Here is a 27,213-nt window from a genome sequence, read left to right on the forward strand (position 1 = left end):
CAGTAAACTCCTTGAAGGCAGTATTTTAAAAAATCAAATTCCTTTGGCTAGTACCTTTCATGTATCTGACAACAATAAAGAAAAACTTGGAAGACCAGTCATGAACAGTTGGAAGCTTTAATTAATATGGATAGTTTACATGTAGAACAGGACTAGTGTTTTAGATCAATTTCTGGAAATAAAAATCATGTTTGTATAAAAGAAGTAGAAGAGGCCAGCGGAAGTCCAAAGAAAGGTGCAGCTGGTATTTTTGCACGTGGCTGAGCTATGCTGTTGAGGGTAAGTGGCATAGATAACGCATAGGTGGTCTGAGGCCAGGGGAACAAATATACCCAAAGAATAGCCCTGAAAACACAGGTAAGTTTTACTCTGATTTCAGACTCTCCAGGGGCCTCAAAAACATTGAGCACTTTTGAAACATCGAGCTGGAATTCCTTCAATTATGACTGCTGTGTCTCTCCCAGGATTGCTACACTCAGGTTCTTCGTTCCAAATCATGAGCAAGTCGAACGGACAGCTCTGCTGCACAGAGGCGACTCCTGTCATGTACCAATCACCAGCACTCCCGGCCATGCAGAGTGGGTAGGTGGGTGGTTTTTCCACTTCATATACACATCAGAGAACAATACTGTGGCTAGGTGTACTCTTTTGAGCACTCTTCAGTTTGGTCATTTATATTAGAACACGAGAACAAGTGACAATGAGTTTGAATGAGTACCGAAGTAATTCATAAAGCGTTAGTAGAAAATTTTTTAAAAAAATGTTAGTCTCTGCCACGTGATGGTAGCATAACTGCATAAGAAAAAAGGCTGTAAACGTATAGAAAAGATCAATTCTGCCTTCTACACAAATTACAAAACTGATTTTGCCTTTACTCTTGAGTGTTATACAGGAAAAACATGTAAACGACTAGTCATCGAAATACACAAGTCCTCCTAACTGAAGAATGACCTTAGAGTTTAGCCTGAGCTAGTTTTATCTTCAAGTTCTCTCCGAGTTTGTCCATGAACTCAAATGTATTCAAGTAGTCAGAACGCTGCACGCTAATAGAGGAGGAAAAAAAGAAAAGAAAGGCATTTAGTTGGTCTCTGATCATATACCAAGACAAGAGTAATTCCTAGAGACGCTAAAAGTGCATTCTATTTCTGGAGAAAAACTGAATTATACTAGCAAAATTCCAGGCACAGGATCGATGACTGTGCCTAAGGTTTGGGGCCTGAGCCAGGCTCTCAGCTGCCTGCAGTGGAGGCCTAGCCGCATGCGTCTTCACAGTAGCCTCTTAGTTTTACTTCATTTTGGGGGCATACCCATGTGTGCTCCAGGCCTACTAATGTGTGATGCTTTGGGGTCACTCACTATAGTACTTGAGGGACACTGTGTGGTGCCAGGGATCAAACCTGAAGCTCTGGCATGCAAAGCCCATGCTCTGGTCCTTTCTGTGGTATTGGGGTATCATGTGCTGCCAGGAACCTGGGTTTCTGGCATGCAAAGTGTGTGCTCCAGCCTTTGAGCTCTCTCCCTAGCCCTGACCCTGAGTTCTGAAGGTGAGACTATCATAGAACGTTAATTCTGATTAAAGCTCAGGAGACTGGAACCTTCCCACTTGCTTTATTTCGGGGGTGGGGGGGTGGCATAGGGGTTTAATTGATCCATATCCAGTGGCACCCAGGGCTTAGTAGTCCTGGCTCAGGGATCAAACCAAATGCAACCCCTATACTACCTCTGAAGCCTACCACCCACTTCTTATTCTTTCAAAATAGGAGGGGCTGGAGTGATAGTATAGAGGTAGGGTGTTTGCCTTGCACATGGCCGATCCAAGTTCGATCCCCAGCATCCGACATGGCCCCCTGAACACCGCCAGGAGTAATCCCTAAGTGCAGTGCTAGGAGTAACTCCTGAGCATTGCTGGGTGTGACTCAAAAAGCCAAAAAGAAAAAAAAAATAGAATAGGTGTCTATTCAAACAGGATGTAGAATTACCATACCAGTATGATTCATTGCACGCTTGCTGAAAATTTAAGGTAAGAAAAGCAGAATAACTGTATTCCCACTTACTGCAGAGAACTTTTGAGGACACAGAGTTGGGCATAAGATCAGTGTTAAACTTTAGTAGTAGTTCTAAAGGTTAAATCAGTTTTAATTTTCAATTAATATAGTCTCATGAGTAGCTAAATTAATTTAATTAATATAGTCTCATGACTAGCTAAATCCTGCTGGGATACGGGTACCATATACTCACAAAAACTCTGAATACATGGATCCTGAAATAACTGACAGCTGATAACAGATAATCGAGGGAGAGACATGACAGTGGAGCATCTAACACTTGTGTAATGGCCTTCCTTATCTAGAAGTGTAAGACAACAAAGGGGTTGCAAAAGTAGCCCTAGCAGCTCCTTTGTTCTGACTATATTTCTTGTTAAGGTAAAGTAAGCTTATCACCTACAATTGCCAATTAGACCAGGGGTTAGAAAATGTCAGGTTGGCAGGTTGGCCCACAGCCCGGATCCAGGAAGCTGCAGGTTTTACTCATCAGGTTTAACCAGAACACTGCCACACCCATTTGTTTCTTTATCATCTTTGCCTGCCTTCCTGTCATAGAGGTGAGGTTCAATAGCTGTACAGTTTTGAAAAAAATCAATATGGCTTACCAAGTTTGAAATAGCTGCTATGAGCAATCTGTTATATTGCATCTTCGGGTCCTTGAACTAGATAACGAATAATAATTTATCCAAAGCACCGATGCTTTGAATGTGAGGCTAAGTGGTAATTTTTTTTTTTTTTTTTTTGCTTTTTGGGTCACACCCAGCGATGCTCAGGGGTTACTCCTGGCTTTGCACTCAGGAATTACTCCTGGCGGTGCTTGGAGGACCATATGGGATGCCGGGGATAGAACCCGGATCGGCCGCGTGCAAGGCAAACGCCCTACCCGCTGTGCTATCGCTCTGGCCCCAAGGCTAAGTTGTAATTTAACCAGCGTGTGAGGCATTTTATACTTACTTCGGTAAACCTTTAATGCAAGCAGCCAAGTCTTTGGTCATGAAGCCGGCCTCAATAGTCTCGATACAGACGTCTTCCAAGGCCTTTGCAAATAAGCTGAGCTCTTTATTGTTATCAAGCTTAGCTCTGTGCGCTAATCCTCTTGTCCAAGCAAAAATGGAAGCTAAAATAGAAAAAAAGAGAAAAAGCACAACCACAATAGCTGGAAGGATTCCCAGAGGTTTGGGTTTACAAAAACGGAGGTTCATTTGTTTAGGTCACTGACATTATTTGATACTCTCCATATAGGCTGTATGTGTTAGGGGAGCTGGAAAAATTTTATCAGTGGAAACTTAAAAATCTGTATTGTTTTGGTGAGAGAAATATTTCTGATGTTTTTAGAAGTTTAAGAAAGCACATTTTCATGGGATGGTAGTGATACTTGAAGGGCATTTACTAATTCAGTTTGGAAAATGACATCATTTCTTCCCTTGCCTATATCAACTTCTTCTCTCGGCTTTCTAGGCTCTTCTGTCTGGTGTTCTGACTTTGCTAAAAACAAATCAGGATACTCAGTCTGCAAAGCTGTGGATACCATAGAGAATGAGGGGGACCAGAGAAGGAAGGGCTCTTATCCAATGGACTGTGGTAGAGGGATACCGGTATTTCGGTGGAGGTTGTAGTGTGAGAACATCTGTTTGGAAGAGGTATGAAATTGTTCCACCAAAACAAATGTAGTTGAATAAACTAATCTCAATGAGGGGAGGGGGGGAAACCCAGCAAAACCAAAACAGATCTCACTACATAATAAAAAAGTGAATGAACTAAAAGTACTGTCTTTAAAAATCTTAGATTCATAGAAAGGTTTATCTTGTATGTATTCGGAGAACCAGATTAAAGCAGCTGTAACTGATAAGAACAAGTCAGTTGTCAGGCAATGATTGTATCTAGTTCCTTAGAAAGCTTCCCGCTCTGACTGGAAGTCAATACAGTGAACAATCTCTTACCAATGGGATTGGTGGATGTCTCCTGTCCTTTCTGGTACATGCGGTAGTGACGTGTTACAGTGCCGTGGGCAGCCTCAGCCTCTACTGTCTTGCCATCTGGGCAAATGAGCACGCTGGTCATCATACCAAGAGAGCCATAACCTGCAAGTGGCAGAGCAGGACAGTCAACTGCAAGAAGAGCCCCGGGACTTTCTGAGAAGAGAGCAGATGTGACCTTGTCTACAATTCTTGGTAAGCGCAATGGACACGAGCACATGCTGTCCTTGATAATGCTGCCTTTGAGAAAGAAGGTCCCTGCTCCAGATCAGAGTCACAAGGGTGTGAAAAGGAAGTAGTTTGTTTTTTTTCCCTCATCTATGTCAGAAGCACCGAGTTCATGAGGGAGAGCTGAGGTTCCACTCCCTGTGTGCACAAAGTCTGTGACTTTCTAGGTACTCAGGCTCAGTATTCATACCTGTGAAATAGGGAAGGATAAAAGCACCTATTTCCTTGAGAATTTGAGAAATGAATACATATATGATATGTGTGTATGTGTTGTGTGTTTGTGTGTGTGTTGTATATATGTGTTCATGATTACAAAGGAAAATATATAACCATATTCCTTAGAATAGTACCTGCCCCAGACGAAGAGCCCAGTATCTTATGTGCAGATGCTTTCCTGTTGTGGGATAAGAACTATTGACAGTTGTTACCAACAATAGAAAATATACAATCTAATGATGCCATTCCAACAGGTCTGACTGTTGGAGGAAAAACTTCAAATAATGATAGTGAGTTTTCTGTCGAAAATTGAATGTAATCAAAGTAAGGAAAGAGTAAAGTGGAAATCATCTGCCACACAGGCAGAGGGTGAGTAGGAAGGGGGGTATGCTGGGGTTTTTGGTGGTGGAACATGTGCACTGGTGAAGAGATGGGTGTTTGAGCATAGTATGACTGAGACTTGATCCTCAAAGCCCAGTAACTGTTCTCACGATGACTCAATTAAAAAATAAAAAAAAAAATTTTTAAAAAAAGAACTATTGACAGTTGTCTCCTATCAGCAAGCGGCTCTTGGGATAGGCAAAGAAAAGGCTAGACAAAAACAGGGTGGGATGGATCCAAGATTATTTCCATACCCCTTTCTTGCCTTCTTTGATAGATCCAAGAATTTTATTCTCTGATTTCCTATTCAGAAAAAAAACCCCAAATGGTTAAGTCTACATAATTGATTTTTGATCTTTTATTTGTTCTTCTACACCAGAAAGAATACCTTTTTCCATTTTCATTCTCTCCTATAAGCACATATGGAACAAATGCCAATTTATAATAGGCTGCTATGTGGTTTTCTGTTAAAATTCTTGCTTCTACTTTGAGACTAAGAGAATAATTTTTCTTGTCATCTTGAGTTCACTGTCACTGTCACTGTCGCCCCGTTGCTCACTGATTTGCTCAAGCAGGCACCAGTAACATCTCCATTGTGAGACTTGTTACTGTTTTTGGCATATCAAATATGTCATGGGTAGCTTGCCAGGCTCTGCCGTGCGGGCAAGATACTCTCGGTGGGCTTTCCGAAAGGGGCAGAGGAATCAAACCCGGGTCGGCCGCATGCAAGGCAAAATGCCTTACCCGCTATGCTGTCATCTTGAGTACAACTAAAATTTTCTGTGTGGGATTACTTGTTCCTATCATAGCATTGTGCTGGTCTTGACCTTTGGCAGCCTTTCAAATATTTGCTGATTAAAGAATTTCAGGGCCATCGTTTCATGGTTAGTTTGTTTTCTATTAATATTATGAGACAGAGGGCATAAATAAAGTTCTTGATGTGAGTCCAAAGTAGGTTATGATCTTAAAGAAGAATGAACATAGGATGGTCCTGCTGCCTTTTCTTCTTTATTTCTTTATTTTTCTGGGCCACACCTGGCAATGCTTAGGACTTATTCCTGGCAGGCTCAGGGGACCTTAAGAGGTGCCGGGAATTTAACCCAGGATGGATGCATGCAAGGAAGTACCCTGCCTACTGCACTATCTGTCAGTTCCTGTCTGTCTTCTGTTGGGCTGCCCGGAGGTCACATATATCTAGTGGCCCTGCCCAGACACGGTGCCTTTCTTCCAGGCACTGCAGCAGAATATTGGACACTGCACTTCCAAACTCCTACTTCCCTAACTTGATAACTGCATCCAAAATACCCCTCCGGACACTCTCATCTTGGTGCCATGAGAAATGTTAGAAACAAGAGAATGACCTGAGTCCCTTTCCGAGAACTCTAATTACTAGGAATAGTTTCTATGATCCAGAGATATCACAAAGCCACATCGCTTCTACTGTCCTCTATACAGAAGAATGTGAGGATTTAGAGAGACAGAAAGAGGGTGTACAGAATTGTATAACTCATCTATCTCATCTATTTGACGTCAAAGTCATCTTTAGCTGACTGATCTAATTAATAATTTTCAGACTGGGGAGAAATGCTTAACTTCCCCAAAGAGAAAGAAAACACTAGTACTTACTGGTGGGGAAACAAATATAATTAAAGGAAAATATTCACCAGGAGAGCTTCAAGTTCACAAAGATATCCCGGGTAACTGAGGTGAAGGGCAGCTGGGTTCTGAGGAAATGAAGGACAGGAGTTTCTGCTGACTTGGCCTTCACCTTTGGCACAAAGTTTGGGGTTCTTGGAAGTTTTGTGAACAGGTCCGGATTCAATTCCTTTATGTTTAAGGCTATACAAGTATCCTGTATAGTACAGGGACAGACAGCAAGGGTGGCAGATGGGCCATGGTTCCTACCTGTGGCAAGTAAATGAGCCCTTGGAGACACATAGAGACATTTTACTCTTCGGCCCAAGTGTCCTCACTTTCCACATTCTCACAGAAGGGAAAACAGAACTGAGGAATGGAAATCATTTTTATTTTATTTTATTTTATTTTATTTTATTTATTTTTTGCTTTTTTTGTTTTTTTGGGTCACACCTGGTGATGCATAGGGGTCACTCCTGGCTCTGTACTCAGGAATTTCCTCTGGAGGTGCTCAGGGGACCATATGGGATGCTGGGAATCAAACCTGGGTCGGCTGCATGCAAGGCAAACACCCTACCCACTGAGCTATTGCTCCAGGCTCTGGAAATCATTTTTATATCAGGCAGTTAGGCTCTGTGGGAGATGAAAATGTCAAGTAGAGAAATTGTGTCCGTATGGAAGGCAGGAGCCCGGCATCTCGACCCACTGCGCCACTTCCTGCGTGGCTCTGATAAGTCTCTAAGTATGTCCTTTCACTTGTCAGCTAGGAAGATAGACCGGAGTCTGGTGACACCAGCATCTTAAGTCCTTACCAATGAAGGGTTCCAGGATGGAAAACTACTGAGGCAAGAGCCTGGCCCGTCTGTCATGGCCACGGCCACGCTCCCTTCTCCCAGACTCCTTACCTTGGGCCACTGAGTCGGACTGCACGTCGCCGTCATAGTTCTTACAGGCCCAGATGAAGCCTCCCTCTGACTTCATAGCTTGCGCTACCATGTCGTCAATGAGCCTGTGCTCATACCAAATCTTTTTGGCTTCAAACTGGGATTTGTACTGCCTAGGAAATGAGAGAAAAGAACAAGTGGGGCTGGCGACTGCTTCTCCGAGAGGAATGAGTGGGGTGGGCTGGGGCTGGGAGGCGTCTTTTTTTTTGGGGGGGGGGGGTAGCAACCACACAAACTTGGGAACCCGAGTCAAGGCTCAACCTTGGCTCAATGCCTTTCCAGCTGTGGAAACCTCAATTTCCCCCCTCTGGAAAGGGCAATTTTATCTGCTTCACAGAAATGTGAAAACTTTCATTTTTAATACTACTGGCTAGGTTTTTGAGACTCTGCTTCCTTCAAGGGGCTAGTGAAGTAACCCAGCAACTGCACAGTATAGCACTAGCCTTGCATGTGGTTCGATTCCCTACCCTGCTTCCCACTTGACAGTGGATCACTGAGACCATTCAGGAAACTGGGCCAGCTGCTAGGTTTGGTCTACCTGGATATCAGAAAGGACTTAAAATTCCTTACAGAAGAGTTCTAAGATCTATGTTTTGGCCTGAATATTGACCTGCAACTGAAAAGGAGTTATGGCATCTTAAAATTTAACACAAGATTCATAAGATGTTGAATATACCTGTTGCTATTTATAGTAAAGTTGCTATGCCAGCAGCGTTAAGTTAAAAGTGAACCTAACTCCAGGCATTTATTTTAAATCATAAGAAGGGGCTTCAGAAAGACTGGAAATGGGCTCAACTCAGTGAGCTAAAGTAAGACCTTTCCGACATGAAAAAGCTATCTTTATCAAAACATCAAACAATCTGGCCCCCAATACATTAAGAGTGAGACCTTGATTTGAAAATACATTTACTTTCTAAAAGCAATTTAGGAGTCATTTTATTTCGCTCTTGTTAAATCTCAGTTTTGTTCTCATCATTAAGGGATATTGATGGTTTTCACTCAAATTTGACCAAAATTAAAGGAATAAGTACACAAATTCTAGATTGTAAAATGCCAGCCTAAAGAACTGTACTTACTTGTCATAAATCTCCTGGAAAATGTCTTTGAAACGCCCATCATATTTCTTCAGAATGGTGTTTTTGGTGCTCAGATACAAAGGCCAGCCCTTCGACAGAGCCATCTGGAAAGAACTGTGTGCAAATTCTTCGATGGACTTGTCTTGATTGTACATCCCCATGGCAACACCACCACCAGCTGTGGAGAGGCACCCAGGAAAGAAAAAAGAAGAAAAATGAATAGGGCAGAGTTCTAGCAAGTCTAAATCCACTCACCACTCAGTAAAAGACCCAAACTTAGCACCTGTGTCTGAGCCAACCTGAAAATGGCACAAAAATAGCAGCTTTGTGATGCACAAAATAGGAAGCTAATCTAGACTTTCTAACTCATTTCAGAAGGGCAATAGAAATAAGAAAATAATGCCCCTGGGGCCAGAATGACAGTACAGTGGGTGGGACACTTGCCTTGACATGGCTGACCTGGGTTCCATCCCCTGCACCACCTATGGCCCCCTGAGCCTTGCCAGAAGTGATCCCCGAGCACAGAGCCAGGAGTGAGCTCTGAGGATCCCAGACGTGATGCCAAAAACAAAACAAAACAAACAAAAAAACAAAAAGAAAACATGGCCTTTAGGAGCCTAAAGATAATGAAACATTAAAAACTAATGACACAGGGGACCTGGAATAGAACACTTACCTTGAGTGCAGCTGACTTGGGTTCAATCCCTGGCACCCCTCATGATCCCCCGAGCCCGCCAGGAGTCATCCCGAGTATAGCACCAGGAATAAACCCTCAGCACTGCCAGTGTACCCCCCCAAAAATTTAATGGGATAAATTCATTTACTTGAATAAATAATTTTTTATCTTAGTTTTTGGGATTAAGGGATGAATTAGGATTTGAACTGGGGTTGCTCACATACCCCAGTTAAGTGCCTTGTGCCTTAGCACCCTGTTCTCTCTGCCCCAAGAGTAAATTTTTATTTATTTATTTATTTATTTTATCATACGGGTTTATTTTTTTAAATTTTTTAAATTAATTAGTGATTCACCATGAGGGTACAGTAACAGATTTACACATTTTCATACTTAAGTTTCCCTCATACAATGTTCGAGCACCCCTTCCTCCACCAGTGTCCATTCTCCACCACAGTGAACCCAGTATCCCTCCCACCTCCCAATCCCATCCCGCCTCCTCCCCTCCCCCACTGCCTCTGTGACAGGGCATTCCCTTTTGTTCTCTCTCTCTCTCCTTTTGGGTGTTGTGGTCCGCAATAGGGGTATTGAGTGGCCATTGTGTTCAATCTATTATAGTCTACTTTCAGCACGCATCTCTCCTCCTGAGCGGGTCCTCCAACCAGAGCTTACTTTATGTTCCCTTCTCTATCCGAACTGCCTTTTCCCCCAGCATGTGAGGCCAGCTTCCAAGCCATGGAGCCAACCTCCTGGTACTTATTTCTACTATTCTTGGGTGTTAGTCTCCTAAGAGTAAATTTATTTTTAAACTCTTCCGATTCTTCTAAAATTTCAAACATGTATTCTAAATTGTAAGTGTTCACTCAATCCTCAGCCTTTGATAAAAACATGCCATTCAGGGAGACTAACACCCAAGAACAGTAGAGATAAGTACCAGAAGGAATACTACATAACTTAGAAGCTAGCCTCAAATGCTGGGGGGAAAAGGCAGCTCAGATAGAGAAGGAACCAGCAAGTAAAGGGTGCTAGGAGTGCCCATTTGGGATGGGAGATGTGGGCTGAAAGTAGACTATAGACTGAACATGATGGCCACTTAAGACCTCTAAGCTTTCAACAGTATACTTCTAGTCCCCCAATCTTTTTATTATTCCTATATTTTAGAATAAAAAAATTTATTTTCTTTAAAAAAAAAAAGAAATAAAACTTGTGTGCATGGTCTATAAAAAAAAAAAAGACCTCTATTGCAAACCACAACACCAAAAAAAAGAGAAACAGCAAAAGGGAATGCTCTGCCACAGAAGCGGGGTGGGGTAGGGTAGGACGGGGTTTGAGGGGAGGGATGCTGGGACCATTGATGGTGGAAAATGGGCACTGGTGGAGGGATGGACACTCAACCATTGTATGACTGAAATGCAAGCACGAAAGTTTGTAAGTCTGTAACTGTACCTCACGATGATTCACTAAAAAAAAAATTAAAAAATAAAATGAAATAAAATAAAATTACACTATAAAAAACAAACAAACAAAAACCATGCCATTTGAATGCAGAATTTAAAAATCTAAGAATTTCCTAGAGGGCAGAACTTTTAGTTACTGGTGAAAGAGTTATGCTATCTGTAATCTCAACTCTTATTAATTGAATTCTGTTATTACTGAAAGACAAAACTTGAGCCCATACTACTTCCCAGGGCTTAGGAAGAACTGGCAGAACTAGATTCCAATAGGATGATAAGGATTTATACGAAGCAAGGGAAACAAAAGTGAGGCGAGTTTTTCACAACCGAGGCAGTGGAGATAGATGGCCCTTGGTTCTTTCAACAACCTTTGGGTGGATTTTCTTTCTTTCTTTGAAGCAGTGACATGGTAGCAAAGAAAGGGCAGAGGAAAATGACAACATTCCACTTTCACAGAAAACACAGAAGGATTAAAAAAAAATTCCACAAATATGTAACACAAACATTTTCAAATACTAATCCTACTAGAGCAAAGGGCAGGATTACAGGACAGCTGATTTGGAGCCATTTAACATTAAATTTATATAATCTGTACACACAGATTCCTGCCAACATTCCTCTGGTTTGGAGAAAAGCACCCAATTGCATATCTTTGCCTAAATACCTTTCCAGTGAAATGCTACCTTCTCCTGTGTCCTTATCCATGCCACAGGGAGACATGGAGCCAAAATTTAAAAAAAAAAAAATTTTTTTCTTTCTGATTTTTGAGGCTACAACTGGTGGTACTTAGGGCTTACTCATTCCTGCTAGTGCTCAGGAGACAGCATGTGGTGCCGGGGATCAAACTGGCGTTGGGCTGCATTCAATGCAAGCACCTAAACCTCAGTACCGTCTTCCCAACCCTGCAAATTACTTAATGCTACATTTCAGTTCTAATAGAAGTGTTGTTGATTCAGGATGTGTTTTAAGGCATCATACAGTAACTTAAAAAATACCAGTCAACAACAGGTAGGGTGTTTGCCTTGCACGTGGCCAACCCGGGTTCGATTCCCAGCATCCATTTTGGTCCCCTGAGCACCGCCAGGGGTAATTCCTGAGTGCAGAGCCAGGAGTAACCCCTGTGCATCGCCAGGTGTGACCCAAAAAGCAAAAAAACAAAAAACAAACAAAAACAATAACAACAACAACAAAAAAACCCCACAGTCAAAATGTCTAAATGAACTGTTTAAAAAGAAAAAAGATGGGACCCGAGCAATAGTATGGCACATTGCCTTGCAAACAGCTGACCCGGGTTTGATCTCTGGCATCCCAGGTGGTCTCCAGAGCACTGCTAGGTGATTCCTGGGCGCAGAGCGAGCAGTGACCCCTACAACCACTGGGCGTGACCCCTCCCCCCCAAAAAAAAGAAAGGCAACGCTCATGATGAGTTTATACATACCTTCAAAATTATGCACCAGATATGTTTTTGCCTGTGATCCATCACTTGGTGTATACGTTATTTCTACTTTTCCAGGCCCCGGAACAACAAAATCAGTTGCTCTGTACTGTGTAGGGGAGAGAGAGGAGTGATAAGCATAAAGGGAGAAAAAATGATCGCATCAGGAATTACAAGGAAAATTAAAAAATAAAAATCTTAGCATAGACAGCTGGAGGATACCTAACAAGGCAGTGTAGCTCTACTTTTTAATTTTAGAAATGGGGACAAAGAGGTCCAAAGAGTTCCTAAAATGAGTCTATAGTAGAGAACATTAAAAAAATCAACACGTTTTTGATATCTACTATACATATAAGGAAGTCTTCTGAGCATTGATAGTGAAAAGCCAGTAACAAAGTATTTTCTCTAAAGGCTTTCCCAACCTAGCAATGACACAAGTAAGATTCGAGAGAAAAGCTTCCATTTATCAAAAGGGAGGGAGACTAGAGTTTTTTGGTTGGTTGGGTTTTAGGCACACTCATGCTTGGGGCTTACTCCTGGCTCTGCGCTCAGGGATCACTCCTAGCAGTAACTCAGGGGACCATATGGAATGCAGAGGATCAAACCTGGTCAGTCGTGTGCAAAGCTAGCGCCCTACCTGCTATACTATAGCTCTGGCCCTGCAAACACTTCTGACCTATAAAATCCTTCACAATGGGTGGTCATTTATTTTGGTTTCTCAAAAGAAAGAAACAGGTACCAAGCAGCACCATAAATGCTGTGCAGAGGTTTGGGCACCTTTAAGTGATCGTGAGTCTACCTAAGGACTGTAATTTTCTTTTTTTCTTTTTCTTTTTAATATTTTATTAGAGAATCACTGTGATGTACAGTTACAAACTTATGAACTTTTGTGTTTGCATTTTACTCATACAGTGATTGTTTAACCCATCCCTCTACCAGTGCCCATTCACCTCCACCAATGATCCCAGTATCCCTTTCACCAATAGCCAAAATCTGGAAATTTTGGTGCCCAAAAACAGTTGACTGGTTAAAAAAACTTTGGTATATCTACACAATAGAATACTATGCAGTTGTTAGAAAAGATGAAGTCATGAAATTTGTATATAAGTGGATCTACATGGAAAGTATCATGTTAAGTGAAATGAGTCAGAAAGAGAAGGAGAGACATAGAAAAATTGCACTCATCTGTGGAATATAAAATAACATAGTGGGAGACTAACACCCAAGAGTTGCAGAGATAAGGATTAGGAGGTCTGCCCCACAGCTAGGACTGTAATTTTGAACCTGGAATTTAGGGCATAGGATAACCATTCCTCCAGGTCACTGAGGCCAAGTGAAAAGAAAGGCCGTAGGGCTCCTAAGAACTTGGAGTGGTACTCCCAGCCACACTCCTTCTCCTGGCCTCTGGGAGGTATCCCTGGAGGAACTGGTCAGGAGGAAGGAAGAGACAGAGCCACAGGACAGGACAAGCCAAGGACAGATCTGGCCACCCTGATCCCAACCATAAACACTGGCTCCACTATTCTTACAGCTGGCAACATCAAAGCATTAGTAATTCCTGTCTAAGGGCTTTCAAAACGCTAAAAACTGCGTTCTATGAAACTCTGAAACCTCACTTTCAACCCAGAATTTTGATCAGTTTTTAACCCTTTAATTGGGCAATGAGACCAGAAACTCTATTTTCACTTTTTAATGCCAAACAGGACATGCCTGTTTTAAAGTGACTACTCTCAATCACTGAGACAGTGTTTCCTTTTGGTGCATGAAGTGATCTTGTTTTATATTAGCTTTGGTGATTCGCAACACTGTTCACACACTATATCCTGCAGAGCTTTGAAAGTACTTAAACACAGGGAATTCACATCCAGCTGATGCAGGGTGGGACTAACTCAATGAAGGAACAATTGCTTTAAAAAGCAAAATAGGAGGGAGGGAGGAAAGGAAGGAGGAAGAGAGGTAGAGGAGGGAGAGAGAGAGAGACAGACAGACAGACAGACTGACTGACAGACTATCCCATAGTTTTACCTAGTAATGATAAAGGAAGAAAAACCCATGCCTGAACAAGGTTCTTCATGTGGAAAGGGTATCTATAAGTAAACTCATTCCCATTCTACTTCTACCGATTAACATGCAAATCTGGATAAACACATAGACACATTTCTCAATGTCGCACCTTGCTCAATGGGAGTAGGCACCAGCAGATAAAAACAGAAGACGTGAAACTGAAAGACGAGACAAAGGTCGAGGAGAGAGACTACGGCATACCCAGTAAGAGCACTAGGACTTACTTGATCCCCGTAGGCGTGGCGGCCGATGATGATGGGTTTTACCCAGCCGCTCACAAGTCGTGGGATATTTTTACAGATGATAGCTTCCCTGAAGACAGTGCCACCCAGAATATTTCGGATCGTGCCGTTTGGTGATTTCCACATTTGCTTCAGCTTGAACTCCTCAACCCTCTTCTCGTCAGGGGTGATGGTCGCACACTTGACACCCACGTTGTACTTCTTGATAGCCTCTGCAGCATCTTTGGTGACCTGGTCATTGGTAGCGTCACGATTCTCTATTCCTAAATCATAGCTGGGAGGGGAAAATCATTTGTGTGACTTATGTGACTCTTCTGCACAGATATCTTATAGCCTACTTCTTCCTCTGGGAGAACCTAGCAAACTACTTGAGTTTCCTGCCCAAATGGGAGAGCCTGGCAAGGTCCCCATGGTGTATTAATATGCCAAAACCAGTAACAAACTGGTCAAATTCCCCTGACCCTGAAAGAGCCTCCAGTATGGCATTGTTGGAAGGACTAGTAGAGAGAGGTGTCTAAAATCTCAGGGCTTGGACAAATGGAGACATTACTGAGACCACTCGAGAAACTCAACGATCAACGGGATGATGATGATCATGATGATGATGATGATGATGAGGATGATGAGACTCTTCAGAAAAACTGGTGGGTGTCTGAGGGTGCTATCATTCTTTTTGTTGTTGTTTTTGTCTGGGGGCCTTATCTGGTGATGCTCAGGGGTTACTCCTGGCTCTGCACTCAGAGATGATTCCAGGCAGTGCTTGGGGGCCACATGGGGGTGCTGAGGAGTAAACTCGGGTTGGCCATGCGCAAGGTAAGTGCCCTACCCGCTGTCCCATAGCTCTGGCCCTAGGAGGGTGTGCTACCATTTCACCACCACGGTCAGCCTGTGAACAGACAGAACACAGGGAGCTCACACTGCAGAAAACGAAAACTTCAAATACCGAGACCACAAACACCAACGATGGCTGCCAGCGAAAAACAAACAACAAAGGAGGCTGCGGTGCTGGCCATGTGTCCCGCTTGGTTCAGAAGCTGTCTAGAAGGAAACGGAGCAGAAATCACTGGGTCCTGCCCCTCTGCCTGCACGTCACTGCCTGTCAGTTTTTACAGACTTCCTTCCATCTACTTTGTATCAAGTGCAACCAGCTTTTCCTCAGTAAAGGTCATGCTCTAAAACCTAGCTTCTTCCAACTGCCCAATCTGGGGCTCATATAACTGAACGTGAGGACTACAAAAGAGTATAATAAATGTGCGGTTTATTATCAATAATGTTTGATTTGTATACCTAATTTAGGGATCTGGTGTCACATAAAAATTTCTGAGAAGAAATTCAGTGAAAAGACTGAAGCGATAGCACAGCGGGTAGGGCATTTGCCTTGCACGCAGCTGACCCGGGTTTGATCCCTCCGCCCGTCACGGAGAGCCCGGCAAGCTACGGAGAGTATCTTGCCCGCACGGCAGAGCCTGGCAAGCTAACCATGGCATATTTGATATAACAAAAACAGTAACAAGTCTCACAATGAAGATGTTACTGGTGCCCACTCGAGCAAATCCATGACAGTCACAGTACAGTGACAGAGTGTAAAAAGGCATCACCAGTGGAAAAGGTTTCAGAAATCCAGCTCAAAAACAAACAAACAAACAAAAAAATAAGGGGCTGGAGCGATAGCACAGTGGGTAGAGGGTTTGCCTTGCACACGGCCGACCCGACCCACGTTCGATTCCCAGCATCCCATATAGTCCCCTGAGTACCGCCATGGGTAATTCCTGAGTGCAGAGCCAGGAGTCACCCCTGAAGCATAGCTGGGTGTGATCCAAAAAGGAAAACAAACAAACAAACAAACAAACAAACAAAAAACAAAAAGAAAGGTCAGAAGCTAGAAAAGCAGCTCAACAGACCAAGTACATGCTCTGCATGTAGGAGTCCTGGATCTGATCCTCTGGACCTCATCTGACCCTCTGAGCACTGTGAGGAGTGACACTCAAGCATCAAGCCGGAGTACAGTCCTTCAGTATCACCAGATGGTCCCAAAATAATAAAATATATAAGGCCCCCCAAAAAATAAAATAAAGGGGTCGGAGGGCTTAAAGGACTTACTGTAGTTTGACATTAAAGTGGTGGGAGTTAAAGACGTGATACTCAGTGCCAAGAATGCTAATGGCTCCCTTTGTACCAGTTCCTTCCTATGATAGACCTTTCCCTTATTCTTGGGGGAGTCTCTTTGTTCTGGAAACAGTTTACTGAATATGTAACAGAACCCTGCAATACTCAGCACACACTTGAAAAGACATAGCATGTTACACTACAACACCTAGTCTATTTGGTATTCAGAGTCGGAAAAGGTGTTGGTTGTCCATGAAGAAAAGAAATAGGAAATAGGAAAAGAAAAGTTTGCTGAAAGCAGGAAAAACAAAACTACACTATAACTATTGTTTTCTAAGACTTTAAAAAGTTTCTGCTTTGAAAACTTGCAGAACTGTTGGGTCCCTAGATTTCACTTGTATTTCTTTCCTTTCTTTGTATGTCTCTTCCTTTCCTTAGCTCTCCAAACTCATGCTGCAAATGGAAAGATATCAGTCTCAATGCATTCCCAAACAAATTAATTCTAAATTGCTTCTACTTTCGATAACTCCTATAAATCTAGCCAAGTGACCGACTCTCTTATTTCTTGGCATAGGAAATGGTGACCATCTGTAAACGTCTGAAATCAAGGAATCAAAAGCTTTTGACAACGTTGTATGTCCCCCAAACTCAGAAGGAATCTTTGGAGTGACGAAAGCAAATCAAGACTGGCTTGAGGCTTGTACCTTTGAGGACATAACAAGCCCTCTAAGCTTCATTCTATTCTCTTTGATAGGGTTAGGACTTTTTTTTTTTTAAAGAAAATAGTTTTTATTGAAATAATTTTAGAGAAATGTGAGGGGAGAAAGAGAGAAATATGTGTTCAAAAGAGAACACAAATTTGAAGAAAACAGAGGAGAGGAAAAGAGAGAGAGAGAGAGAGAATATGGCCTTGGAAAAAAGCTGGACGATGGCAGTCTTAAGAATACCACGGTATTGGTAGGATCCTAGAACCCTTCGTAGACCCTCGACAATACTGGCCAGTGGAGACTGCACAGTGAGCCCTCTTTGACCTTGTCACCTTTCTCTTTATTCTATGCTGAAAAAAAAGTCAAATATTTTCTATACAAGTGACCCATGTCCACTGTATATTCCTCAACAGCCCTCTCCAACATTTTCTCATCTATATACATGTTCTTCTAAAAAAACTACTAAGTATGTCTAAACTGTTAAGTCACCTGAACTCTATTTAGCATAATATCAAACCCCCATTTTCTCACTTTGAAGCTTGTTCTATAGCCTATACTGGCCAGACATGATTCCCAAATTAGACAAGGTGCAGTTTTTTTGGGGGGAGAAGGGAAGGGAAATATAACTTCTGCTGATTCTTTTAATTTTCATGCATCAGAAGTAACTGTCAATCAATGAACTTTTTGCTTTTAACATTTCCACGAGAAATGAAAAAGGAATTCAGTGGCCTGTGCCACTATCTAGCCTACAGAAAACAAATGAATTGCTCTACTCGCCTCAGAAAATGTCAGTCTTGGGGCTGGAGTGATGGTACAGCGGGGAGGGCGTTTGCCTTGCACACGGCCTACCTGGGTTCAATTCCCAGCAACCCATATGGTCCCCCGAGCACTGCCAGGAGTAATTCCTGAGCATTGCTGGGTGTGACCCAAAAAGCAAAAAAAAAAAAAAAAAAAAGTCAGTCTTGGACTAGAGAAATAGTACAGCTGATAGGGCATTTACCTTGCACACGGCCCACCTGGGTTCAGTCCCTGGTAACCCATATAGTCCTTCAATCCCCCAGTTATCTCTTATGGTCCCCCAAGCACTGCCAAGAATGACTCCTAAGCGCAGAGCAAAGGTAAGCCCTGAACATTGCCAGGTGGCACCAAAACAAATGAAAAAAAACCCAAAAAAGTCATTCATGCAATAGTAATAATAGAATTTTATAACAATTATAAAACCTATAGTTGTTTTAATAAAACAATTTATTTACTTATTTACCCTGTGACTCATCTTCTAAGAATGGTGATTGTTCATTAAAAATTCCTGCACCGCAAGAGATACATTGACCAGAATCCAAAGACTATCCACAGAATGGGAAAGGATATTTACACAATACCCATCAGATAAGGGGTTGATATCAATGGTATATAAAGCACTGGTTGAACTCTACAAGAAGAAAACATCCAACCCCATCAAAAAATGGGGCGAAGAAATGAACAGAAACTTTACCAAGGAAGAAATACGAATGGCCAAAAGGCACATGAAAAAGTGCTCTGCATCACTAATCATCAGAGAGATGCAGATCAAAACAACCATGAGATACCACCTCACACCACAGAGACTAGCACACATCCAAAAGAACAAAAGCAACCGCTGTTGGAGAGGATGTGGGGAGAAAGGGACCCTTCTTCACTGCTGGTGGGAATGCCGACTGGTTCAGCCCTTCTGGAAAACAATTTGGACGACTCTCAAAAAATTAGATATTGAATTCCCATTTGACCCAGCAATACCACTGCTGGGAATATATCCCAGAGAGGCAAAAAAGTACAATCGAAACAACATCTGCACATGTATGTTCATCGCAGCACTGTTTACAATAGCCAGAATCTGGAAAAAACCCGAATGCCCCAGAACGGATGACTGGTTGAGGAAACTTTGGTACATCTATACAATGGAATACTATGCAGCTGTTAGAAAAAAGGAGGTCAAGAAGTTTGTAGTTAAGTGGATGGGCATGAAAAGTTTCATGCTGAGTGAAATGAGTCAGAAAGAGAGAGACAGACATAGAAAGATTGCACTCATCTATGGTATATAGAATAACAGAGTGGGAGACTAACACCCAAGAACTGTAGAAATAAGTACCAGGAGGTTGACTCCATGGCTTCGAGGCTGGCCTCACGTTCCGGGGAAAGGTCAACTCAGAGAAGCGATCACCAACTACATTGTAGTCGAAGGCCATGTGGGGGAAGGGAGTTGCGGGCTGAATGAGGGCTAGAGACTGAGCACAGCGGCCACTCAACACCTTTATTGCAAACCACAACAGCTAATTAGAGAGAGAACAGAAGGGAATGCCTTGCCACAGTGGCAGGGTGGGTTGGGGGGGAGATGGGATTGGGGAGGGTGGGAGGGACGCTGGGTTTACGGGTGGTGGAGAATGGGCACTGGTGAAGGGATGGGTTCCCGAACTTTGTATGAGGGAAGTATAAGCACAAAAGTGTATAAATCTGTAACTGTACCCTCACGGTGATTCTCTAATTAAAAATAAATAAATTTAAAAATTAAAAAAAAAATTCCTTTCTTCTATTACAACATTAAAGACCCACCAAGCATCTTTGCAGCCAGTATACTGACAAAACCTGAGATTCCCTTACTTCCCTGGGGAGGGCTGAAATAGGACAACACATAAAATGCTTCTGGAGGGGCTGGAGCGATAGCACAGCGTGTAGAGTGTTTGCCTTACACTCAGCCGACCGGGGTTTGATTCCCAGCATCCCATATGGTCCCCTGAGCACCGCCAGGAGAGTAATTCCTGAGTACAGAGCCAGGAGTGAACCTTGTGCATTGCCAGGTGTGACCCAAAGAGCAAAAAAAATAAAAATAAATAAATAAGTAAATAAAATGCTTCTGGACCCCATTTACATGCCATTCTGATGCCTTTATTTCCTATATATTTGGTTGACCTCTGCAGGTATTTGTTTTCTCATGGATGTAATATGGACATTATCAACAGCTTGGGCTTAGAAAAATTGAAAACAATTGTCTGATGGCACCAGATCAATTCATTGTCCACACCCACGCAAACAGGAAGTGCTAAAGGATATAATTTGCATTAGAGCAAACACACTTATAGTTGCCAAAAGTTTGGCTGAAATTTCCCCTGCCAGTTATGAGGCACTTCATGCTAGCAAATATTCTGTTTACCTACTTCAAATATAAAGAGTAGGGACAAATGTGTGAAAAACACAAGTAAAAAATTAAGAGAATTTTATAGGTCCTTTCACATCTGTTTCCAAACACTTTAAACGGAGGTTCAAATCTTTAGAACACAAAATAGTTTTAGGCTACTACTTATGAAAAGGGCAAAAAGCAAAAGGAAAAAAAAAAGGGAGGGGACAAAAAGCAGGAAAGGAAAAGGTTCATTGCCTAGTTAATGACTAGTTAAGGAGAATGCCAGAAAACAGTTTGAAAAGACAAAAAGACAAACTCATATTAAGTTCACTTACTTGACTATTTAATATGTATTTCTTTTATTTTTCCTCCCACAAGTAATACCTGGTACTACACTTTTGGCCTCTGATAAATCACAAATAAAACTTGTCATAGGAAATAGAGGTTAGGGAAGAAGTGAAAATCACTTTGTCCCCATCATGATTCTTCTCTTAAAATAAGAAATCTAGTTTATCTAGCAGTATGTTCAAATTAAAAGCCTTCATTTGCATATATTAGGAGCCCCTTTCACAAAAGCGTCATACATGAAATATAGCAATATACATTTAAAAAAGCCAGTTGTACCCTAAAATCACTTTTGAATTTACCACTTGCAGAGTAATTTACTTACCTGTGTAGGTCCAAATCCACATAAGGAAAAATGAGTTTTTGTTTAATCAGTTCCCAAATGATACGTGTCATTTCATCTCCTTGCATCTCTACCACAGAACCGCCACAAATTTTTTGAGACATTTTGACTTCAATATTCCTTTAATAAGAAAAAAAGGTCATATTCTCTTTTAATTACCATCATAAACATGTCTTAAGAGAAACGAAAATAAAATAAAAACATTACATTATAAAATATTGTAAAATTTTTGTATAAAGGCTGAGTGTAATAGAGATGTTACTGGTGCCTGCTCAAGTAAATCAACAAACAACGGGATGACAGTGATACAGTGAAAATAAAAATAAACATGCCTTAATATTAATTTCAGTACAGTGTGAAAACAAGATGCAATTCAGTGACTACTAAAGTAATAGTCCACAATAGCACAACTCCAGGGGCCAGAGAGAGTACAGGCGGTACTTGCAGAGCCAACTTGGGGTCAATCCCTGGCATCCTGTATGGTCCTTTGGGCACTGCCAGGAGTGATCCCTGAGCAACCCATGTGTGCCACCTTCATATTCACCCTCTCACCACCCCCAAATAGCACAAATGCATAGATACCTGTAACAATCACACCTGTATTAGAATTTAGCATGTCCTTGGGGCCGAAGAGATAGTATAGCTGGTAGGGTTTTCACTTTGCATGGGGCCAACCCAGATTCAATCCCAGCCCCCCACATGGGGTGAGCACCATCAGGAATGATCCCTGAACAGAGGCAGGAGTAAGCCCTAGGCACAGCTGGGCGTGGCCCCAAACAAAGAACAAGCACACCAAAGAATTAAGCACATTCTCTGTGTAAAGCATTGTGCAAACTTTGTTGGTGTGTGGTTTCTGAGTCAGTCTTCACAACAACCCTGAAAGTTAAAAATTATGTTCCCATTTTACTCTGTTTTTTGAAGAAGGGAATTTACTAAGGCCATCCTGCTAGAGCATGGGCGTGTCTGACCGGGCAACATGCCATTAATAATGTAATATTATTCTTGACCACTGGTTTTCTTTAAAAAATAAAATGATTTCCATAACGACATATTTATTTAGATCCTCCTACCCAGATCTTCATTTTACTGGGCCTCCAAAATTAGAAGAGTGATGGATGCTATTATCTCTTTTCAGAGGCTATTGTGGATAAAATAGTTCTCCATGTGGGGCTTCAATAAACTTTTGTAACTCGTGCTTAAGGGAGCTTGTGGCTTAAGGGAGCTACACCAAAATGTGAAAGATGAAGCATTTCCTGGTGGAATTTTCCTAAAGACAATAAAAGATGTTGGGTATGTTACAGTAAATACCAAAGTGATTTTTCAGAGGAAATCTGTAAAGTGGGGCTGCTTCCAAAGAATTCAAGACTGTCCCTCCCAATTATACTGTCACTGTCACTCCGTTGCTCATTGATTTGCTTGAGTGGGGAGCAGTAACGTCTTCATTGTGAGACTTGTTATTGTTCTAGGCATATCAAATGTGCAACGGTTAGCTTGCCAGGCTCTGCCGTGCGGGTGAGATACTCTCAGTAGCTTGCCGGGCTCTCTGAGAGGGGTGGAGGAACCAAACCTGGGTCAGCAACATGCAAGGCAAACACCCTACCCGCTGTGCTATATTCTTTAATATCGCAATGCTGGACTGTTCTTTTGGCTCTTGCTGGGCAAAGGCTGTCTGCCAGGGGAGTGAACAGGAAAGTGGAACTAATCCAGGAAGAAACTGTTCTTGAGAAATAGTGTTTAGGGCAGCAAAGAAATCAATCTGATTTTTTTCTTTTTTTTTGCTTTTTGGGTCATACCTGGCAATGCACAGGGGTTACTCCTGGCTCTGCACTCAGGAATTACTCCTGGCTCTGCACTCAGGAATTACTCCTGGCGGTGCTCAGGGGACCATATGGGATGCTGGGAATTGAATCCGGGTCAGCCTCGTGCAAAGCAAATGCCCTACCTGTTGTGCTATGGCTCCAGCCCCTCAATCTGATTTTTAGGTAGGCTGGGCACACCAGTGGAAGTCAAACTATGATACTGAGGAGATCAAAGTCTGATCCTGGAGACACACAGAAGGGCCCCTGAAACTTGCATTGCTGTCTTCCCCTTTCGTAATCCTTGAAAGGGAATTTCCCCCGATCACACAGCCTCAGTTGTTTTTATCTCCAGAAATTATAGCTGAGGACTGGAAAGTGAGAAGACTTAAATAATCAAAAGGTTTAAGAGCCGGAAAACAGTCTCTCTTGAAAAGTGGAGAGTTTGGGGATGTGGAGGTGTTATCCATATCCAGACCATATCCAGTCGTGTCTGTGCTTCCTCCTGGGATGCTCAGGGAACCATCCATATGTAGTGCTGGAGACTGAACCAGAGTCAGTTCTGTGCAAGGCAAGCTCTTAATAAATCCTGCACTACCTCTTTGACCCTGGTCTTTATATTAAAAATAAAAATGAAATGATCAGTAAACTAGAAGGTGCAATTTTTTAGGATAAATCAGGTGTATTCTAAATCCCCGGTCCCACTTTCATTTCTCCAATATGCAATTCTAAAAATCTGCTTTAGGAGGCTCCCTGCATCACTAGTAGGCAATAGGCACACAGTGTCTTAAACAGCAGATTGAAACCCTATTTGGGGTCATGTAACTGAATATGGGGGTCACAAAAAAAATTTGACCACAGAAAAAGGTTTCTGAACACAGAATGACCTACACTTAATTCAAAATCAACTGTGCAATGAATCTGGGTGTTTCTGGCTGTGCTTATTGGTGCAGGGTGTGGCAAATATGAAAGTTTAAGGATCCCTGAACTGGAATGAAAGAAGAGAAAACCTTGGTATTGGTGAGTGGACTGCTTCCCAGTAATAATTTCCATTGTAGCGTAAGTAGGTGTTTCCATCCAGTGGATCCCACTGTCACATCTGTTACACCAAAACACAAAGAGCCAGCACACTTATCTCGATCTTGATATTACATTTACTGCACAGTAAGAGGCGCAGATGTGCTTTTCCCTTGATAGCAAATAGAATTAATCAGAGGTGAAAGAGATAGGACAGCAGACAAGGCATCTGCCTTGCACACCACTGACTCGGATTCAATCCCTAGGACCCCATACTGTCTCCAGAGCACTGCCAGGAGTAGTCCTGGGCATAGCTGGTGTCACCCCAAAATCAAAACCAAAAACCAAAACCCAAACCAAAAAAATAATAAAAAAAACAAAAACAAATATACTCACTCAGTAGCCAATACCATACTTGAAATTTCAATATGAATAGTATCTTTGCTATTTCCTTCCCAATTGAAACATTTTCTGCAGAAGTCTTTCTGTAGCTTGTAATGCATAATGAACATCTCACATTCTCCTCACAACTTATCCATTGAAATTTTACTACTTATTAAACTAAAACGTGTGGCTTTCCTGAAGACCCTGGCTCACGCTAATGAGGGGCATTATTTTATTTCCTCTAGATTTGAATTCCAGGGGATGTGCTTTAGGTCCCATTGGGTTCAGTACTTGAAGATAAGCTCTCAGATTTTCTGTCTCCACCAAACTGTGGCTTCAGAAGAGAGCACTTTCTCAATAGGCACGCTCATTGGGTAAAAAAGTGACTGCACACCAGTCAGTCTCCTGATAAACTAGTGGGATTCCAGCAAGTGAACCTAGACCAGAGAAGTTTAAGAAAAATCAGCTGCTCTCTGTTAGAAAAGATGAAGTCATGAAATTTGCATATAGGTGGATCAACATGGAAAGTATCATGTTAAGTGAAATGAGTCAGAAAGAGAGGGACAAACAAGGAAAGATTGCATTCATGTGTGAAATATAGAGTAACAGAATGGGAGACTAACACTCAAGATTAGCAGAGATAAATACCAGGAGGATTACTCCACAGCTTAGAAACCGGCCTCACATGCTGGGGGAAAAAGCAGCTCAGATAGAGAAGGGACCACCAAGTAAAGGGTGCTAGGAGGGCCCGCCTGCGATGGGAGATGCGGACTGAAAGTAGACTATAGACTAAACATGATGGCCACTCTTAATACCTCTATTGCAAACCACAACACCCCAAAGGAGAGAGAGAGCAAAAGGGAATGCCCTGCCACAGAGGCGGGGTGGAGTGGAGTGGACAGGGTGGGGGTGGTGGGAGGGATACTGGGACCATGGGTAGTGGAAAATGGGCACTGGTGGATGGATGGGTACCTGACCATTGTATGACTGAAACGCAAACACAAGAGTTTTTAAGTCTGTAACTGTACCTCACGGTGATTCACTAATAAAAAACTTAAAAAAAAAAAGAAAGAAAAATCAGCTGCTCAATATCACCATCTAATTTTTTTGTTTGTTTGTTTTGGGGCCACACCCAGCTGTGCTTATGATTTACTCCAGGCGGAGCTGGGGGTTGGATGGACGGCATGCAAGGCCAGTAAACTTAACTCGCCTGCCAACACAGACACACACACACACACACACACACACACACACACACACACACACATCTTTTCAGCCACTTTATCCCCTAAATTTTTAAGCCACAGTTTTTGTTTCACTTGAGTTCCTTGAAGAAAAAAAAGCAATAGAAATTTATTGGGGTTTATTTTTGGTTTTGTGTTGCATTTTGGGGGCCACAGCAGAAGGTGCTCAGGACATATTCCTGGCTCTGCTGTCAGGGGTTATTCCTAGAGGGGCTTGGGGGACCATGTGGGTGCTGGGGAATCAGACCCCGGATTGCCTCCGGCAAGGCAAGCCCACTCCCCATCCGCTTGCTGTTCCATCGCTCCAGCCTCTGCAATTTATTGCTGGAAGCATTCCTGACTCAGTCCGTTTAAAAGCTCCTGCCTATCTCCAAGACCTCCAAGGCCAATTAAACACCGTATTACCACACCAAAGACTGCACAGACGAACAGAAAGAGTTAACTCTCACTTTTACAGTGAATCAACTTCGAATCACTACAACGCCTCCGGATCTTGCGGACTCCGCTGAGTGCAGTTTATCTAAAACAAAACAAGGAAAAGAAACGAAACACCGAGACTTAAGAATTTAGCTGTTATTAATTCGACCTAGACAGTTGGGTTTATCTGGTTTAAAGTGCATGCAGGGCTGCGTGTACCCCGACGACGGGCAAAGTGCAGTTTTAGGGCACCTTCCGAAAAAAAGGTCAAGGGAGCCCAAATCTATGAGCGCGCAGGCACTGGCCGACGACGACGACGACTCCCAGGCGAGTCGTCCCGTTAGCCGGCTGGGTTTGCAAGGCCAGGGGCCAGCAGGCTTTGCACTGGAGACGTCCTTGTGGTCATGTGCAAGAAGCTGCAAGGAAACTTGGCTCGCTTCCTCCCAGACGCAGCCCTATCCCGGACCTTTAACACCCACTCAGGGAGCCGGCAGAGAAATGCCTCCCCCCACCCCCCACCAAAACTCAAGACCCCGGGACCCCGCAATCCCGGTGTCTAGCCAGCACCCCGCAGCCCAGCATGCGGTTCCGCCCCCTCCACGCCCCACGCCCCCTTCCTAGGCAAAGGAATCCACCGCGCTGGCCCGCCAGCCCCCGCGGCCTCAGCTCCCCCAAGTTCTCAGCTCCCACCTTTCTTTGCCTCCCAGCCCTACACTGATGCTCGTTGGATCCCCTTCCCCTCGACCCCCAGGCCCCTGCCTTAGCCTTCCCCGTGTCCTCCAACTTCTAATCGCTCTATTTTCTTCTTGCGGGGCAGGTGTGCGATTCCAGGAGTCGCCCAAGGCAACTTCGCAGCCCTCCCAAGCTGCTTTTCACCCGGCCGGGGTGCAAAAGCGGGGCCTTGCACATTCCCAGACACCCGCTGCCCGCTTTCTCTCTCGAGTCCACGCCCTAGGTTTTTTTCCCCCCTCTTCTTCCCAGCCACCGCGAGTTGCCGCTAAGTTCCTCCCTCCAGGTCCGAGATCTGAGCTTCTAGGTCCCCTCCTAGGTCTCCCCCTCGCTACCAACCACCATCGGAATCGGAGCATCCCCACCCCCCGCCCCGGCCAAAGCCAAGAGGCCGAGCCGCCGTTCAGAGGCTGCAGCCGCCTTGCAGGAAGACTAGCCAAAGCCACCACACACGCGCGCGCGCACTTACCAGCGCCTACCCGGGCAAGCCCAGCTGTTCCGGCTTCTGACAGCGACTCTCCAAAAAACGCAGAAACCAGCGGAGGGAGGGGAGGAGCCGTCCCGCTTCCCGGCTTTTGTCCCCTCCCGGGCCCGGCCCCCTCGGC

At 43.3% G+C, this 27,213-nt stretch overlaps 1 protein-coding gene across 1 annotated transcript; it reads right to left on the reverse strand.

Annotated features, from left to right (window-relative positions):
* Positions 1 to 98: 98 nt before the first annotated feature.
* IDH1 (isocitrate dehydrogenase (NADP(+)) 1) lies at positions 99 to 27,213 on the reverse strand. Its single transcript, XM_004601314.2, has 10 exons — positions 27,078 to 27,213; positions 25,912 to 25,982; positions 21,004 to 21,141; positions 14,352 to 14,643; positions 12,067 to 12,172; positions 8,502 to 8,679; positions 7,387 to 7,538; positions 3,986 to 4,126; positions 3,000 to 3,162; positions 99 to 1,043 (listed from the first exon to the last, which is right to left on the reverse strand). Exons 3-10 carry the CDS (start codon positions 21,123 to 21,125, stop codon positions 953 to 955), a joined length of 1,245 nt encoding a protein of 414 aa, XP_004601371.1. The 5' UTR covers positions 21,126 to 21,141; positions 25,912 to 25,982; positions 27,078 to 27,213; the 3' UTR covers positions 99 to 952.

The sequence above is a fragment of the Sorex araneus genome, chromosome X (genome assembly GCF_027595985.1).
Source record: "Sorex araneus isolate mSorAra2 chromosome X, mSorAra2.pri, whole genome shotgun sequence".
NCBI lineage: Eukaryota > Metazoa > Chordata > Mammalia > Eulipotyphla > Soricidae > Sorex > Sorex araneus.

Coding starts and splice junctions, on each gene's coding strand:
- IDH1 (XM_004601314.2), bottom strand. CDS start 21,125: ATGTCTCAAAAAATTTGTGGCGGTTCTGTGGTAGAGATGCAAGGAGAT. Junction 12,173..14,351: donor GCCACGCCTACGGGGATCAA/GTAAGTCCTAGT, acceptor TCCCCTACACAG/TACAGAGCAACTGATTTTGT. Junction 1,044..2,999: donor TGCATTAAAGGTTTACCGAA/GTAAGTATAAAA, acceptor CTCCTCTATTAG/CGTGCAGCGTTCTGACTACT.